The sequence below is a fragment of the Macrobrachium nipponense genome, chromosome 1, assembly GCF_015104395.2.
Source record: "Macrobrachium nipponense isolate FS-2020 chromosome 1, ASM1510439v2, whole genome shotgun sequence".
In the NCBI taxonomy this organism is placed as follows: Eukaryota; Metazoa; Arthropoda; class Malacostraca; order Decapoda; family Palaemonidae; genus Macrobrachium; species Macrobrachium nipponense.
The window spans coordinates 78054247-78071306 of record NC_087200.1 but is presented as its reverse complement, the minus strand read 5'-3'; the positions used below and the strand labels follow the sequence as shown (position 1 = coordinate 78071306).

At 51.0% G+C, this 17060-nt stretch overlaps 1 protein-coding gene across 1 annotated transcript in view; it reads right to left on the bottom strand.

Moving 5' to 3' along the window:
• The window catches only part of LOC135218836 (cyclin-G-associated kinase-like), a gene marked incomplete in the record, with an annotated part of 495799 nt that overhangs the window by 145036 nt on the left and 333703 nt on the right, over positions 1 to 17060 (bottom strand). Inside the window, 1 exon segment of the mRNA XM_064255283.1 lies at positions 8208 to 8615. Within this exon segment, the coding sequence (XP_064111353.1) occupies positions 8208 to 8615 (408 nt within the window).

Genomic DNA, 17060 nt, shown 5'->3' with positions numbered 1-17060 from the left:
AAAAAAATTATGAGTCACAGAAGAGGTGCTGGAAGAGGCTTACAGGTCCCTGCTAAAGCTTTGAAGGTATGTTAAGAGTACTGTTAACACATGAATGAAAAGATGTTGAAGCTACTGACATAATTCTTTATGTAGTGGAAGTCAAAATGAGATGGAAAAACTAAGAAATGTGGAGATGATAAGAAAAATGGTATGTAATAAGGTAGCTTAGTTGTATAATTTGAAAGAGTTGAGTCTGAAAATAGGCTATGTAAAACAAAACAATTAGTTCTCCTTCCATAAAAAACAGTCAAAAATAACAATTTGTCGAACATTGTATTTTTCTAACTATACAAACCTGAGGTCCTTTAATTATAGGAATATAACTTGCGGCAGCTGGAACCGGTCGTAAGCTTTGAACAAGGGAGTTCAGTAGTTAACTGCTTGTCCGACATTCTGGGAGGTGAAGATTCACTTTGCTTTAGGCCCAGGAAAACACAGAGTCAGGGGTGGCAGTGCATGGAGGGGACTATGTGTAAAGGACCTCAGGTTTGTATAGTTAGCAAAAAATACCAACTTTTCGACAAATTGTTATTTGTTCCGATACGAATACAAACCATCGGTCCTTTAACAATAGGAAGACTCACTTCTTGGTGGGTGGAATCTGAGTCAATGAACAGACTGGTGTTTGTCCAACCTGTTCCTCCTGGTCGTAAGAGCAGAGGGAAGGAGGATCCTACGACCTCTGCCCAATGATCGGGGCGTATGTACCGCCAGGATCAATGGTCAGTAAACCTCTGGACCCAAAGTAATAAGAGGGAGGCAAGCGTACCTCTTAAAACTAGCAAGCAAGAACTTGTTCCTATTGTCAAGAGGCAATATGAAGTCATGGGTTTGTCTCTTGTTGGCTTCCACTTAACCCCCCTTGTTGGGGAAAGTGGTGGATAAATGCTCCTATCCCTAATGAAAGGGGTAGGATGGGGCTCGGTCGAGTCGCTTACCTGCATCGGTCTCCTGTTCCAGCATAGTGACAACCGCGTCCCTCTGCCCGCAGGCAGAGGGGGAGAAAAAGATGGGGAAGAGAAGCCAGTCACACTCTCATTCACTCATCCATTCATGCAGTCACACAAGGATGCGATGCTGTTCTGTCCGCTCGGGTGCTGGGTAAGCTACACAACTTGTCGAACAGCCACCATGAATCCCAAGGAAAAAAGTGTCCAAGGACCTGTGGGCTATATCCCGAAGGTAGAAGGAGGTGAAGGTGGTCTGGTTGGTCCAGACCCCCACCTTTAGGACCTGCAGCACGGAGAAGTTGCTTGCGGAACGCAAGGGAAGGACCACTACCTCTGACTTCGTGGGCTCTCGGATGAAGGGTACAGATGTCGTCACTACCATCAGCCTCGTATGCCCTCCTGACCACCTCACGCAGCCAGAAAGAATGTTCTTGGATACTTCTTTCTTGGTCACCCCAGTGCTAATGAAAAGGCATCGACACTCAGGCCTGAGGTGCCGAGTTCTCTGCAGATAGCTCCGTAGCGCCCTCACAGGACAAAGCAGCATCTCATCTGCATTGTTGTCGGTGAAGTCCAGTAGGGAGGGGATCGTGAATGACTCGAACCGGTCATCAGGGACCGAAGGATTCTGAGTCTTCGCTACAAAGTTCAGGACGAAATCGAGCGCCACAGATCCTCATCCCCTGGTATGCTTGACGTCGAAGGATAAGCCATGAAGTTCCCCTACTCTCTTCGCTGATGCCAGGGCCAGCCAAGCAAGAGGGTCTTGAGTGTCAGATCCCTGTCTGACGACTCTTGGAGTGGCTCGAAGGGTCTTCGAGTCAGACTCCTTAGGAAAAGAGTCACATCCCACCCCAGGGGCCTGAGTTCCCTGGGTGGGCAAGACCTCTCGAAGCTCCTCATTAGCAGGGAGATCTCAAACGAGTTCGAGATATCCACTCCCCTCAGTTTCAGGACTAGGGTCAGGCGGCTCTGTATCCTTTGGACTCTGGGACGGAGAGGAGCTTCTCTCGGCAAAGGAAAGAGAGGAAATCCGCTACCGGCTGAAGAGTGGCTCTGAGAGGAGATAGACCTCGTCTACGACACCAACCACAGAAGATGGCCCACTTTCCCTGGAAGACAGCTGCAGAGGACTGTCTGATGTACCCAGCCATCTCTGTTGCTGTTCGGCGAGAAAACCCTCCCGCTCGCAAGAGATGGTGCATAACAGCCAGCCGTGAAGATGAAGGAACTGGAGTGACTAGTGGTACCTAGTTCCACGTGTGGCTGGACGATAAAGTTGTGCCAAGGGGCTGAGGCCATTTGGGAGCCACCAAGATCATCCGGAGATTCGGGGTGACCAGCACTCGGCTGATCACCTTGCTAATCAGACAGAACGGGGGAAAGGCATAAACGAAGAGGTTGTCCCACGGGTGTTGAGGAGTGTCCTCTGCAGCTGCCCATGGGTCCGGCACAGCCGAGTAGAAAACCTGAAGTTTCCTGTTGTGCCGGGTGGCGAACAGATCCATGACTGGATGCCCCCACAGGTTGAAGAGCCTTTCCGCCACGTCTGGGTGTAGGGACCATTCGGTCCCTATCACCTGATCCCAACGGCTGAACTTGTCTGCTACTACATTCCTCTTGCCTGGAATGTAGCGGGCTGACAGCTCTACCGAGTGAGCTACGGCCCACTCGTGCACCTGCAATGTCAACTGGTGCAACGGGAGGGATACTAGGCTCCCCCTCGTGAGAAGGAGGGCTGGGAGGAGGGCTGGTTACAGTCGCTCCTAGAAGAAGTCGAAGGCAGAGTCTTTCCCCTGGGCCTCGATGATGCAATCGTCTTGGCCACAGAGGAAGTGCTAACCAAGTTTTGGGCTTGGCTTGGCGCATAGCTCGAGGCTGCCCAGACGCCTTCGAGACTGCCTGGTGTACTAGACAGTCACTGTCATCAGTGTGCCGTCGCTCCACTGCAGCGTCCACCATCTCTCCGGGTAAGAGAGAGGAGTAACTCCCCACCGATCCGTTGCGAAGACCCAGAGCTGTCTCATGCCCAGCCGGCCTGGTCACTCGGGTGAGGACTGCGTCCCTACGCCGAAGAACCAGGTTGGCCCACAGATTTGCCGTCTGGTGGGCTAGGTAGGAGATGACTCTAGCTCCAGACTGGCACAGTCTCCCGAAAGCCGGGTCACCTTCAGGAGTGATATTTCCCGAAGTGGCCGCAACCTTAGACACCGTGAGGGACCACAGGTCTAACCAGGAGACTGCTTGGAATGCCGCCATGGTGGTTGATTCCAAGGCGAGTGCCTCTTGCTGCGAGAACCATAAGTTCTCCAACAGGAGCTGCTGCAGACACACCCCCGGAGTTAGCCTAGCTAGTTCCAAGTTAACCTGTTTGGGCAGCAAAGGGTCCTCCGATGGCACATAGAATCTCCTCTGTCACAGTACAGGCGGAGGAAGTGGCTTGGAAGACCTGCCAGACCGTAGCGAACCCTCCTGTCCGGAGACGAGAGTCCACCTGGCCCAGCATCGAATCAGCCAGAGCCAATCATGGCAGATCTACCATCATCTTGGGTTCCTTCTTAGGACCCCAGAATGACTCGAGCCTGGAGGTAGGCTCAGAAGGTGGGAGCGGCGATCCTTCCCCGAGGTCATTGTGCTGACAAATCAGCGCAATAACCTCTGCAAACGACCTCTGGATCTTGGGAGTGACCGTGTCTTGTGGAGTAGGTCCGTCAAGTCCCTCCAACAAGAGCGCCTCCTGAGACCCTCCTCCTTCCTAAGGAGGAACTGCAACAGACCCCTCCTGGTTTCCTCATGCCACTTGCGCGTAACAAACTCGTCGTCCTAAGACCGTGCCAGGCTCGTAGGGTGTCGTGGTGGGCGCGCTCCTCACGGTCACTCCGGATCACCTTGCTCTTCCCGGCGTAGCCCGAGGAAGTTGAAGGGATCGGAGAGGAAGACCTGACGCTCCCCCTCGCTCACCGGCAGAACCAGTGTGCTGGGGGGCTGCAGGCGATCGCCAACCCGCGGTGGCGATCGAGCTGCAGGCCTGGTCACACGGCTCTTCGGGGGAGAGTGGCTGGACCGTGAACAGCAGCTCCGGTCCCGTGCGTCAGAGGAGCTGCTGCTGGTCCCCCTACCTGCCCGGTCCCGGTGGGAGCAGCGGTCAGGAGACCTGCAGAGTCCGCTGTCGCGGTGGGAGCGGGGCCTGTCCTCACGGCGCGTCGACCCGCTGGGCCGGTTCCGGCGACCAAGATAACCTCTTCCTTGTCTCAACCCGCGGCCAGTCTGGGAGCGTAGCGTCAGCCCTGGGAGCCCATGTATCCCTACGAGAGCGATCACTGGCCTGGCAGGAGTCACCTGAGCGACTCTCACCTGTCTTCCGCTCCGTGCCTTGGTCCTGGCGCCGAGCAAACTCGGAAGCCTGGACTTTGGCTGCACGGTCACCCGCGGGCAACCGCACACTCGGTACCTCTCGCGAACGAGAGGCTGAGACAGAACCTGATGCAGCGGCAGAGTCCCTAGCAACAGGTGAGGAGGTACCGGTGTTAGCTGGTACCCCTCTGGTCCCCGACTTCTTCCTTGCGGAAGGAGACGGGCCCCGCTCCAACCAGCGGAAGACCTCCCCGCCCCACCAGAGTGAGACGGGCCCTTAGAAGTTCCCGAAGGAGACTACTTAGGGGGGGAGGAGACAGCCTTCTTCTTCCTCGGCCGTGAAGCCTTGGAAGTCGAAGGGGAAGAGGCGGCAGCAGACGACGACGAAGACGACGATGAAGACGATGACAACACCTTCCTCCTCTTCCTCTTCTTCCTCATCAGCTTCCTCAGGACAGTCGTCAGATCCTACATCCAGGATGGAGCCGGGGCAATTGCCGAAGCAACACGGCCCGGCTGCACCTGTCCGGAAGGACCTGCAACTGGAGCAGCAACACCACGGGCAGGAACGACGTCAGCAGGGGCTGGTCCAGGTAAGGCAGAAACGTCAGGTACGGCAGGCACGGCAGGAACAGCAGGAGGCGGGGCAGCGGCCAGCGACTTCCTGGGTACTGGTGGCAGGTCCACGGGCGAGCTCTTTGGGCACCGGAAGTCGGGGGCTAGGGCGAGAGTGGCGAACCCGGGCGGCGGTGTTACAACCCTCCTCGGAACGCTAGGGAACGGCGCCTCCACTGCAGCTGAAGGGGTCACGGTAGCAATATGCTGCATATAAACCAGGTGAGGATGGACGGCATACCCTGGGGTTTACAACGGTGGTGGTGGTGGTGGTTACCGGACCGTGCGTGACCGGAGCAGAGCCACTCGCCAGGTGATGCAACAGCCCCTGAAAACTCAGTGTCCCTTGGAGACCCAACGAGCACCACACCTGGCCGAGGTCATCACCCGCAGCAGTTTGCACCTGAGGAGGCAAAAGTCGGGTTAGTAGGAGGGGTGCCCCCTTGCGGGGGGGGGGGGGGGGGGGGGGGGGGGGGGGGGGGGGGGGGGGGGGGGGGGGGGGGGGGGGGGTGGGGGGGGACGACGACGGACGACAAGTCCCCCAGCCCGAGCGAACGGAAGAACCGCGATACAATTGGTGTCGGGGTCCCTCGCCCCCTCCTTCACGCTCGACGGATCGGGCGAAGAGAAGGAGCGGACGTGCGTGACCGGAGCAGAGCCACTCGCCAGGTGATGCAACAGCCCCTGAAAACTCAAGTGTCCCTTGGAGACCCAACGAGCACCACACCTGGCCGAGGTCATCACCCGCGGCAGTTGCACCTGAGGAGGCAAAAGTCGGTTAGTAGGAGGGGTTCCCCCTTGCCGTTGCCCCCGGGGGTGGGGGTGGGGGGGGGAGAGACGACGACAAGTCCCAGCCCGAGCGAACGGAAGACCGCGAGTATAATTGGATGTCGGGGTCCCTCGCCCCCTCCTCGCGAACGAGAGGCTGAGACAGAACCTGATGCAGCGGCAGAGTCCCTAGCAACAGGTGGGAGAGGAATACCGGTGTTAGCTGGTTACCCCATCTGTCCTCCCGACTTCTTCCTTGCGGAAGGAGACGGGCCCCGCTCCAACCAGCGGAAGACCTCCCCGCCCCACCAGAGTGAGACGGGCCCTTAGAAGTTCCCGAAGGAGACTACTTAGGGGGGGAGGAGACAGCCTTCTTCTTCCTCGGCGTGAAGCCTTGGAAGTCGAAGGGAAGAGGCGGCAGCAGACGACGACGAAGACGACGATGAAGACGATGACGACACCTTTCCTCCTCTTCCTCTTCTTCCTCATCAGCTTCCTCAGGACAGTCGTCAGATCCCTCCATCCAGGATGGAGCCGGGCAATTGCCGAAAGCAACACGGCCCGGCTGCACCTGTCCGGAAGGACTGCTACTGGCGGAAGCAGCAAACACCAGGGCAGGTAGGAACGACGTCAGCAGGGGCTGGTCCAGGTAAGGCAGAAACGGTAGGTACAGCAGGCGCGGCAGGAACAGCAGGAGGCGGGGCAGCGGCCAGCGACTTCCTGGGTACTGGTGGCAGGTCCAGGGGCAAGCTCTTTGGGCACCGGAAGTCGGGGGCTAGGGCGAGAGTGGCGAACCCGGGCGGCGGTGTTACAACCCTCCTCGGAACGCTAGGGAACGGCGCCTCCACTGCAGCTGAAGGGGTCACGGTAGCAATATGCTGCATATAAACCAGGTGAGGATGGACGGCATACCCTGGGGTTTACAGCGGTGGTGGTGGTGGTGGTTACCGGACCGTGCGTGACCGAAGCAAAGCCACTCGCCAGGTGATGCAACAGCCCCTTGAAAACTCAATGTCCCTTGGAGACCCAAACGAGCACCCAAACACCTGGCCGAGGAGGTCATCAACCCGCGGCAAGTTGCACCTGAGGAGGCAAAAGTCGGGTTAGTAGGAGGGGTTCCCCCTTGCCGGGGGGGGGGGGGGGGGTGGGGGACGGGGACGACGACGACGCCAAGTCCCACAGCCCGATCGGAAACGGAAAAATACCCGCGAGTACAATTGGATGTCGGGTCCCTCGCCCCCTCCTCCACGCTCGACAGATCGGGCGAAGAGAAGGAGCGGACCGTGCGTGACCAGAGCTGAGCCACTCGCCAGGTGATGCAACAGCCCCTGAAAACTCAGTGTCCCAACAAGCACCACACCTGGCCGAGGTCATCACCCGCGGCAGTTGCACCTGAGGAGGCAAAAGTCGGGTTAGTAAGAGGGGTTCCTCCTTGCGGGGGGGGGGGGGGGGGGGGGGGGGGGGGGCAGTGGGGGGAAGACAAGTCCCAGCCCGAGCGAACGGAAGACCCCGAGTACAATTGGATGTCGGGGTCCCTCGCCCCCTCCTCCACGATCGACAGATCGGGCGAAGTGAAGGAGCGAGAACACCCCCCCCCCCCAAAGGAGAAGGAGCCATACGCGGGAGCTGAGATGGAGGGAGGAAGATGACGTGTCCGTGACCAGGGGAGTAGCCGGAGAACTTCCCGATAACTCCCTGGCAGGCTTACGTCGCTTCCTCCTCCCCTAAAAGCGCGCCCACTGCTCCTCCAACCACGGAACACAAATATCACAGACACAGCGTGAGAGCATTCGTGCCCCCGACAACTAGCACACAATTCATGAGGACCGACTTCCAAGAAGGAGCGGAAGGCCCCACACGTTACGGCCCTCCACACCAGGGCAAATTCTGCGGCTGATGCGTGGGAACTCTCAGCCTCACAAGAATCCATTATAATAATAAAATACAAAGCACAAGTACTTACAGTATTCTACACACACATAATACCAACCAAGAAAACAAACGCATATGACGAAAGGCGGGCAGAGAGAAGTGGAGAACATGTCTGTCACCCAGCGCGGCCGAAAGCAAAGTCAATCTTCACCTCCCAGTCGCGCGGTGCGCAGACTGTCAGACAAGCAGTTAACTACCGAACTCCCTTGTTCGAAGCTTACGACCGGTTCCAGCTGCCGCAAGTTACATTCCTATTGTTGAAGGACCGATAGTTTGTATTGCGTATCGGAACAAAACACATTTAAACCTTTACAATACAATAATAATCTAATTACATGGAAAAAATTGCAAAAATTTCATACTTTGGAGTACCATTTAAACAAATGTTTGTCAGACTTAGCATCATGGTAATGATACTACCTAATAAACAGCTTATGAACTAGTAGTATTCATTACAAAAAGTGTCTAAATTATCAATTTAGAAGAAGCATTGATCATCGTTACAATAAAAATGAAAATATACCTGGAAAATATCTTGAACTTTACCTGTTGTGCCTGAGGAGCGGCAGTTAATTGGCCAAAGAGATCATTGTTGGGAACTGATCCATTACTGATTCCAAAAGGATCAAAGAGATTGCTAGGAGCACTTTCAGGGTTTGCAGAGTTGGGAGGAGCAGGACTAGAATTCACATCATTTACAGCATTATTAAAACCACTAAGTAAATCAAAGTTACTGGGATCCTTTTTCATCCCAGATGAGCTATCAATATCCAAGAGGTTGGCATTGCTAGGAGGCTGAGAGTCTGATTGTTGAGATGTACCCCAGTTAAGAAGATCTGCTTCTGTTGCTGGAGCCTCAGCTGGAGGTGGTGGTACGGGGGGTGGTACTTTTGAAGGCTGAGGGGCTGGTTCCTCTTCCTCATCAGATATTAACACCTCTGCTTCCTCACCTGGCTGTGAGCCAAAGGGGAATGTTTACATGAGAATATTAAGAAAAATCAAAATATGAATAAAAATAAATTTTCTTGAGCACATACAAGTCAGCAGCTTTAGTTACTCAAGTTTTTACCATGCGGGAAATAAATACCAAAAATGTAAAATATATCCAAAAACTGAACATTCATGTACCTAATTTCACATTTTGCTTATGGGCAGCAGAGTAATTCACTCTTTGCCTCAGTTATGCTAAAGTATTCAAGGGGTTAAGAAGTAATAACAAGAACATGCTAACACTATTTATGCTATTGTGATGATTAGCATGCTTTGTGTTGTATGGCCATAAATCACAGAAGCAGTGATGTTAGCAATACTACCAGGGGCAAGAAAGTTTGCAGTTTGCACAGTGCCCACTACAGAGCAAAAAAATTAGTATTCTTGATCTTAATAAAAAAGAAAAAAAATGGTCATTTAAGCAGCCAAGATAGTATTCCAAAAGAAAATTGCCTGATACATTCTTTATTTGACAGATCATGAAGTTTTGTATAATAGGCCCTGAAAACAGGTACAGTTACTTCTACAGTGCATGATGAATGCTTAGTGAAGGAAAAGAAAAACATTACATTTGTGGGTAAAAGAAAATCATAATATAATTGTTCTGGTGCATATTAGCAAGTTGCATAAGAAAGCATTGAGCTTACATGAAGATTTATGCTTTAAACACCATGGAGGAAAGTATGGCAAAGAATGGACATCTTCCAAGCGCAATTTCCTGTGACAAAATTGGGTTACTTTGGAAGATACCAATACCAAACTGAACATGAAGATTTACATTTAAAACACCGGAGGAAAGTACAGCGAAGAACGGCCATCTTCCAAAACAATTTCCTGTGACAAAATTGGGTTACTTTGGAACATACCAATACCAAACTGAACATAACTCACAAAATTACAAAATGGGCTAAAGGGTTTATGGCATGCATAGGTAGAATAACATTGGTACTAAGTAGCAATGCTGCAAGTCACAATCATGAACTAGCCAGGTTATAAAAACAAGTTCTGACAAATCAAGACTTGGAGGAAACTATTGAACTATCAACAGAAAATGAAGATAAATTACCAACATAAGAAGATGACGACAAAGTCAAGAATATGAAGCAAGATTATGTAAGTTTTAAGTTACATGTTTTTTAGCATTGCAAATGAGCTCAATATATCAAAGTTACTCAAAAGGCCATGACCCTTCTGACATACAGTTTCAAAAGTTCTATAATGAAACTTCTGCTTTTTTCATCAATATCATTAGTATCAATTTACATCAAAAGATCCGAAGTTTGATTCTCGGCTCTGCCAACACGGAATCAGAGGAATTTATTTCTGGTGATGGAAATTCATTTCTCAATATAATGTGGTTCGGATCCCACAATAAACTGTAGGTCCGTTGCTCCGTTGTACCAATTGGTTCCTAGCAACATAAAAAAAATATCTAATTGTTCGGGCCAGCCCTAGGAGAGCTGTTAATCAGTTCAGTGGTCTGGTAAAACAAAAAGATATACTTAGCTTTTACAAAATCAAAAGAAGAAGAGGAAGGGCTAAGAGTTCAATAAGACACCATACTTTGAGATAGAAAGAGAGGAGTATTTTGATTATATTATAAACAAGTACATACTGTCGATCATTTTGATATGCGGTTTACCATTTTTATGTGAGTGCTGGAGGTGGGGAATTGTAACAATTACCTGGGTATATGGGGGATAACAGCAAAAATAAATCAGCTGTAATTAAATCAATTTATACAACAAAACAATAAAAAGGTCTTTATTAATAAAAAGTTAGCAAAAACAAACCATTGCTCTCAGTTTATTACCTTCTATTTTCAAGGATAGGAAAATAACATTACATAGCCCACCAGGTGGATTCCATACAAATGACCAATTTTCTAAGACAATTTGTATTTTTCAATAGCTACAAACCAAAAAACCTGAGGTCTTAACAATAGGATAATTTCCTAGCCCTAGCTGGATCCGGGTTAAATCGCAGATGAAAGCAAGGAATCTTGCGAGATCTGGCAACGCATGCATATATCAGGTGAAGAGTGGTCAAGGACCATGCATCTACGCCACCGCGTTGGTCATTCCCAACTCAGGATGTCTTAACAGAGGGGCAGCTAGAGGTGGGCAGTACAATGTTAAGATCTCAGGTTTGTAGCTATGAAAAATACAAATTGTCTTAAAAATTTTTCATTTGTTCATACGCAAACAAACCTTCGATCTTAACAATAGGATAGACTTATACTTGGAGGAGGGAGGTACAAGACATCCTAAACTGGCTGGGGGCCTACCCACCAGTCCAGCTCCAGAAGAAATAACTTTCGGAGAGGGAATGAAGCCCATGAGAAGCTAAATAAATTGATATCTAACTACCCAGACACTGAGCGGCGTACAATGATATGGGAGAATCATTGCATAGAGAACCAAAGAGAAACTTGACTGTCCAATAACAAACCAACACACCTGCGGTTTGTTACCACTCCCACTCCCCCCTTGCCAAGGAGTAGAACATATCCTACAAATGGCAAGGTTGGAAATTTGTATACTAAGCACCGACACTATCTGTATGACTACCTTACTCACCTGTATCAGACCAGTCCAGCGAATGACTGCCTGAAGGAAGAAGGAAAGTACAAGAGAAAGAAAGAGACAGCAAACTCACTCGTTCTCTCATCCACACAATCATCTTAGGTAAGATACAAAAGTGCCCTGTTAAGGGCAATGATGAGTTACACAACCTGTTGGGCAGCCACCACAGGACCCAGGGAATACATGTCCATAATCTGTGGGCAACATCCTTAAGACAGAAAGAGGTGAACAAGGACTGACGTAACCAAGTACCAGCGCTCAGCACTCTATGCACAGCCAATGTTCTTTTTGAAAGCCAGAGAGGCCAATACCCCTGTAATGGTCATGCGCTCTAGCCTGCACAGACGTGGCGGCGGAATCATCAAGACGTTTAGTATGCCTGTCTGATGGCTTCCTGTATCCAAAAAATGAGTAAGTATTCTTTGACACTCTTTCTTTGTACATCCTGTGCTGACAAAAAGTCCTGTGGCAGCTGGCCTAAGGTGCCATGCCCTTTTAAGATAGCAACACAGAGCCCAGACAGGACACAACAAAAGCTCTTGAGCATCACCACCCACAAAGTCATTCAGTAATGGAATGGAAAAGGAAGTGAACCTATCATCGTGTACAGAGGGACTTTGTGTCTTGGACACAAATTCCGGGACAAATTCGAAGGACACCCATCCCCAAGTGCCTGGTGTGCTTTCACATCATAGCTCAGGACCCCATGGATGCTCTACCCACATCTCTTTGAAGATGCCAAGACCAGGAGGAAAACTGTCTTGAGCGTCAAGTTCCTGTCAGATGAGTGACGCAAAGGCTCATATGAGCCCTTAGTGAAGCTTCTCAGAACCAAGGAAACATCCCACATCGGAGGCTTGAGCTCCCTAGGAGAACTTAATTGCTCAAACCCCTTAACTAGCACAGTAGATCGCCCATTTGCCTTGGTAAACTGCAGAGGTCAACCTTCTGAGACTGCCGGACATATGCCCTGCTCTTCTCTGAGAAAAGCCTCTCACTCGGAGGAGATACTCGATAGCCTCCAACTGTGAAGAGACAGGGATTCTACTGACTGGTGGAACCTTCCTGCATGCAGCTGACACAGCAGATGCTGGACCAAAGAGGGATTTACCCCATCAGGAAACCTCCGACAACAATGGATGGCCACCGAAATCTGGGAAAACCATTGCCGCCTGAGGCTACAGAGGGCCTACCAAAGTCATCCTAAAGACCCTGGCCGGAAACTCATTCAGCCTGTTCAGAACTTGACAGATCAAACAAAACGGAGGGAAAGCATACACCTCCAGGTTGTCCCAGGGATGTTGGAACATGTCCTCCGCAAACGCCAAAAGATCTGGAACCACTGAAAAGAATGTCTCCAGTTTCCTGTTGAACCGAGTCGCAAAAAGGTCCAGCATGGGTCTCCCCCAAAACCTGGAAAAGCTTGTCTGCTACTACCTGATGAAGGAACCACTTTGTGCCTAGGATCTTATCCCGACAACTGAGTTTGTCTGCGGCCACATACTGTTTGCCTGGGATATACCTGGCTGAGAGCTCCACCGAATTGCTGACCGCCCACTGGTGAAACTCGACGGTCAAGGCGTGAAGCTGATGTGAAACCAGGGCTCCCTGCTTGTTCACATAGGTGACCACCGTGGTGTTGTCCAACATAAGAACGACAGAATGACCCTCTACTTTCTCCTGAAACTCCTTCAGACCCAGGAAGGTTGCCCTCAACTCTAAGACATTGATATGCTACTGTTTGTCCTCAAAACGCCAAATGCCTGAGGCAATGAGGCCACCTAAATGAGGCCCCCAACCTGCGAGGGAGGCGTCTGAAAACAGAAGGAAGTCCGGTGGGAGAGAACGCAGAGGGACACCCTTCAAAAGATTTCGGTCATCCAACCACCAACGAAGGTCTTCTCTCACTTCCAGAGACAGGGGGACCTTTAACAGGGGTGAGTCCCCCGCCAGAGACCAGAATTCCCCCAGTCTCCATTATAGAGACCAAAGATGAAGATGCCCATGAGGGACCAGCTTCTCCAGGGAAGACAAAACTCCAAGAAGAACATGCCACTGATGAGCTGAGTGATGTGGTTCCGACAGGAAGTCGCGCGGCACAACTCGCAACTTCTCCAACCTCTGATTTGACGGAAAAACTCTTGCAACTGCCATATCGATGACCATGCCCAGGTAGAGAATCCTTTGACTGGGTACGAGGTTTGACTTTTCTTGGTTGAGCATGATGCCCAGTTCCAAGCAAAACCGAAACAAACGATCTCTGTCCTGCAGCAGCTTTTACCTGGGACCTGCCCAGACCAGCTAATCGTCGAGGTACCTAAACAAATGGATCCCCTAAGCATGAGCCCAACTTGAGGGGCTGTGGTCAGCCTGAGGCACAGGACTTTGAACTCGAAGACCTTGTCTCCAAGAGAGAAGCGAAGGAACTTCCTGGATGTCAGATGAATAGGGATCTGGAAGTATGCGTCCCTTAAGTCTATCAACAGCATGAAGTCGCCTTCCCTCACAGCTGCCAACACTGAACACGGGATCTCCAACCTGAACCTTGTCTTCCTGATGAAGTGATTCAAGGTGGATAAGTCGATCACAGGTCTCCAACCTCCCGATGCCTTGGACACCAAGATGTGACTATATAACCCTGGAGATGGACGCACCACTTCCTCTATTGCATCCTTGTCCAGCATCTTCGGCACTTCCTCCCGAAGAGCCAAGAACTTCAGAGAATCTGGAGGATACGCCCTCCTGAGCTGTGGCTTGTTCAAGAGAGGGGGAGAGAAGTCAAATAGCAATAGATACCCTACCCGAAGGACATCTACCACCCACTTCTCCGCCCCATAAACTCTGCCACTTGGGCCAATGGCCCACCAGGCAACTCCCACCCATTGCACAGGAGAGGGAGGAGTGCCTAAACCTACCGACAACCCCAACCCTTTTTAGCCTCTGCCCCTGGGGCCCCTTCTCGGCTTAAATGAATGGTAGCGAAAAGGACATTGGTCCTCTGACCTATGCTGAGACGAAACCGGGAGGCCATACTTGAAACCGAACTCCTCGACAGCCTACCAGGCGACAATCTTTTTGTGACTGCTGCTGGGCAGGGGGGAGGAGGAGGAGGAGCAGGACATCTCTGAGGGCGAGACTCCGACTTAGACCCAGCCTGGTGCACTAATCTGTCCTTGGTGTCAGCCTGGCACCGGTCTATTGCATCCTCCACCTCAGTCCGAGGGAACAGAAATTTAGACTCCAACAGATCTTCATTCCTCAATGCCAGCAAGGACTCAGGGTCAACCAATCATTCCATCGGGGATAAAGCCACGTCTCTTCTAATCAGGAGAAGGTTAGCCCATAAATTAACACTGAGGTGAGCCATACACGAAACACCTTGCCTCCAGACTGCAATAAACTGGTAAGAGAGGAAGCACTCACCAACCCCTCTGGGGACCTGTCAGAGGCTATCTTGGCAATAACCGTCGACCAGAAGTCCAGCCAAGAAACCGTTCTTTGCAAATGGAGGCAATACCGTAGATTCCAATGCTGAGGCATCCTGTGGAGACAAGGATGGAGCCACCAACTTTACCTGCTCCAAAGTCAATCCCGGCTTCAGACAAATGATATTCGGGTTAAGATGACACAACATCAAAAAAACAGAGGCGTTAACCTTGTGCAAGACCGACTGGATGTGCCTCGACATAGGAAGTTGAAACGATGACTTGGGATCCTGCATAGCTTCCAGCAAGGCTTCCAAGCAGGAAGGAGCGTAAAATGACCGAGCCTGAGTCCTACTCTCCAAATTGTTGAATCCATGAATGAGATTGACAATTTCTGTAAAGGAAGACAAAAACTCTTACGTGTCTCCCTCCTCCTGCTCCAGCAATGGAGACCGATGACAAGAAGGGTGTGCAGGCTTATCTAAAGCACCTTCCTTGTTTGAATTAACAGAAGAACCAGCAGCCAAACAGCTCAAAACACCAACTAACCTGTCTGGGCTGGATCCAAGTGCCAACTCCCGCAACGAACCAACCACAACACTAGGGACATCACTAAGCACTCTCCCAACAGATGACTCTCTAAATGGTTGCGAATGGGCACGGGCGTGGCAGACGTACGAAGATATGTCAGTGAGGAATCCCAAACACTTGAGAAAGAATGAGAATCCCTTTGAGTCAAACTCCTGGAGTACCAGGGAGAGGGGCAGGCAAACATTCCTGCTGCACCAACTCCACGCTTACAACCTTCGGCCTCTTGACAGGTGACTTGAGATCCTTACGGTGACGAATAGGCCCTGGAGAAGAAGAAGTGGGAGCACCTGCAACATGTGCACAAACAAGGGAGGTTACAGCACGCTCATGACTCAATGCAGAGAACAAAGCAGCCACTGCAGAATGTACAGGGGAAGAAACACTAACACTCTCTGCAACACCAACACTCAGGAACACAGGCTTGCTGCTCCTCACTCGCAGACGAAGAAAGGGCAAAGTCCTTAGCCTTCCAAGGCTTGATACGCCAACGCAGCAGAGATGGGGAGAAGGAGAGGAAGACAGCACTGGCTCCTTGCACAATCTCTTCACAGGAGGCGCGGGCGATGCAACACGCTTGCTTCCAGTCCTCCCAAATGAAATGGCAGCCAACTTATCTTCTGAAACAAGTCCAATCTCTTAAGATTTGCCTGACATAAAACCTCAGACAGGTCAGCAAGAGAAGGGTTCAACAACATGGAAGGGAGATGCAGCGAACTGGATGGCAGAGATGACGTCACGGCAGCAAACGATGACACAGACAAGCGAGGCAGCGCAGTGAAGACAACTGAGAGTGACGTCATAAGTGGCGATGACATCACATCTTCCCTTCAATCCGAACGAGAAGCAGACGCCACTGGCGGAGGGATACAAAATGACTGACCCCGTGACGTCACTAGCAAGGCTGACGCCACAGCTTCCCTCTGACTCGAAGAAGCAGCAATCGTCACTGGCAGAGCAATAAAAAATGGCTGACCTCGGCTACCCACGAAGACAAGGCCAGGAGGAGGGGGTAGGGCCTGGACAGCATGAGGAGGAGGTTACCGAGCATTCTTGAAGTGCATCAGCAAACCCTCCAAGGATGGTGAACTCCATAGCCGAAGCATCCCCCAAAGCGTCGCCATTTTGGACACCTCCAACCCTGAAATAAAAGACAATGAGGAAAAAGCCTCCTCCCTCTCGGGAATCAAATTCTCCTGAAGAAGAAGGGGCGACATTACATAAATCAGCCTGAGGGCCTACTGATACTCCAAAAATGAACTGATGGAAGAAATGGAAGGGGACAAAGGCACAACACTAGTATGGGGTATGACAGCAGCAGGAGACAAAGCATCGGGAAGAAAAGACGAAAAGCCCTCCCACAAAGGGAGAGTAGAAACACTACGATGCTCCCTCTTATATAAAATAACTTCTACTGCTCTCTAGGCCATGCACAGCATTCCTTGCAGGGATTTGTTATTGTACAAATGTTAGACCAACACCTAGTAAAAGTGACGTGGGGGTCTGTCACAGCCGAAGCCAAAAAACGAGAACACGGAAATCCTGGAGTTCCGGGGCACACACGTTGACGAGGCCCAAATGAAGCAGAAGCAGCCATAATAACAGCACACACACACACACACACACACTAAAACACAAGCGAAACAGGCAATGAACCGGGTGAAGGCCGAGAGAGGTTAACCACAACTCTCGCCACAGCAGTTAAGAAAAGACCAACGCAGTGGCGTAGACGCGTGGTCCTTGACCACTCTTCACCCAATATATGCACGCGTTACCAATTTCACAAGATTCCTTGTTTTCATCTGCGATTT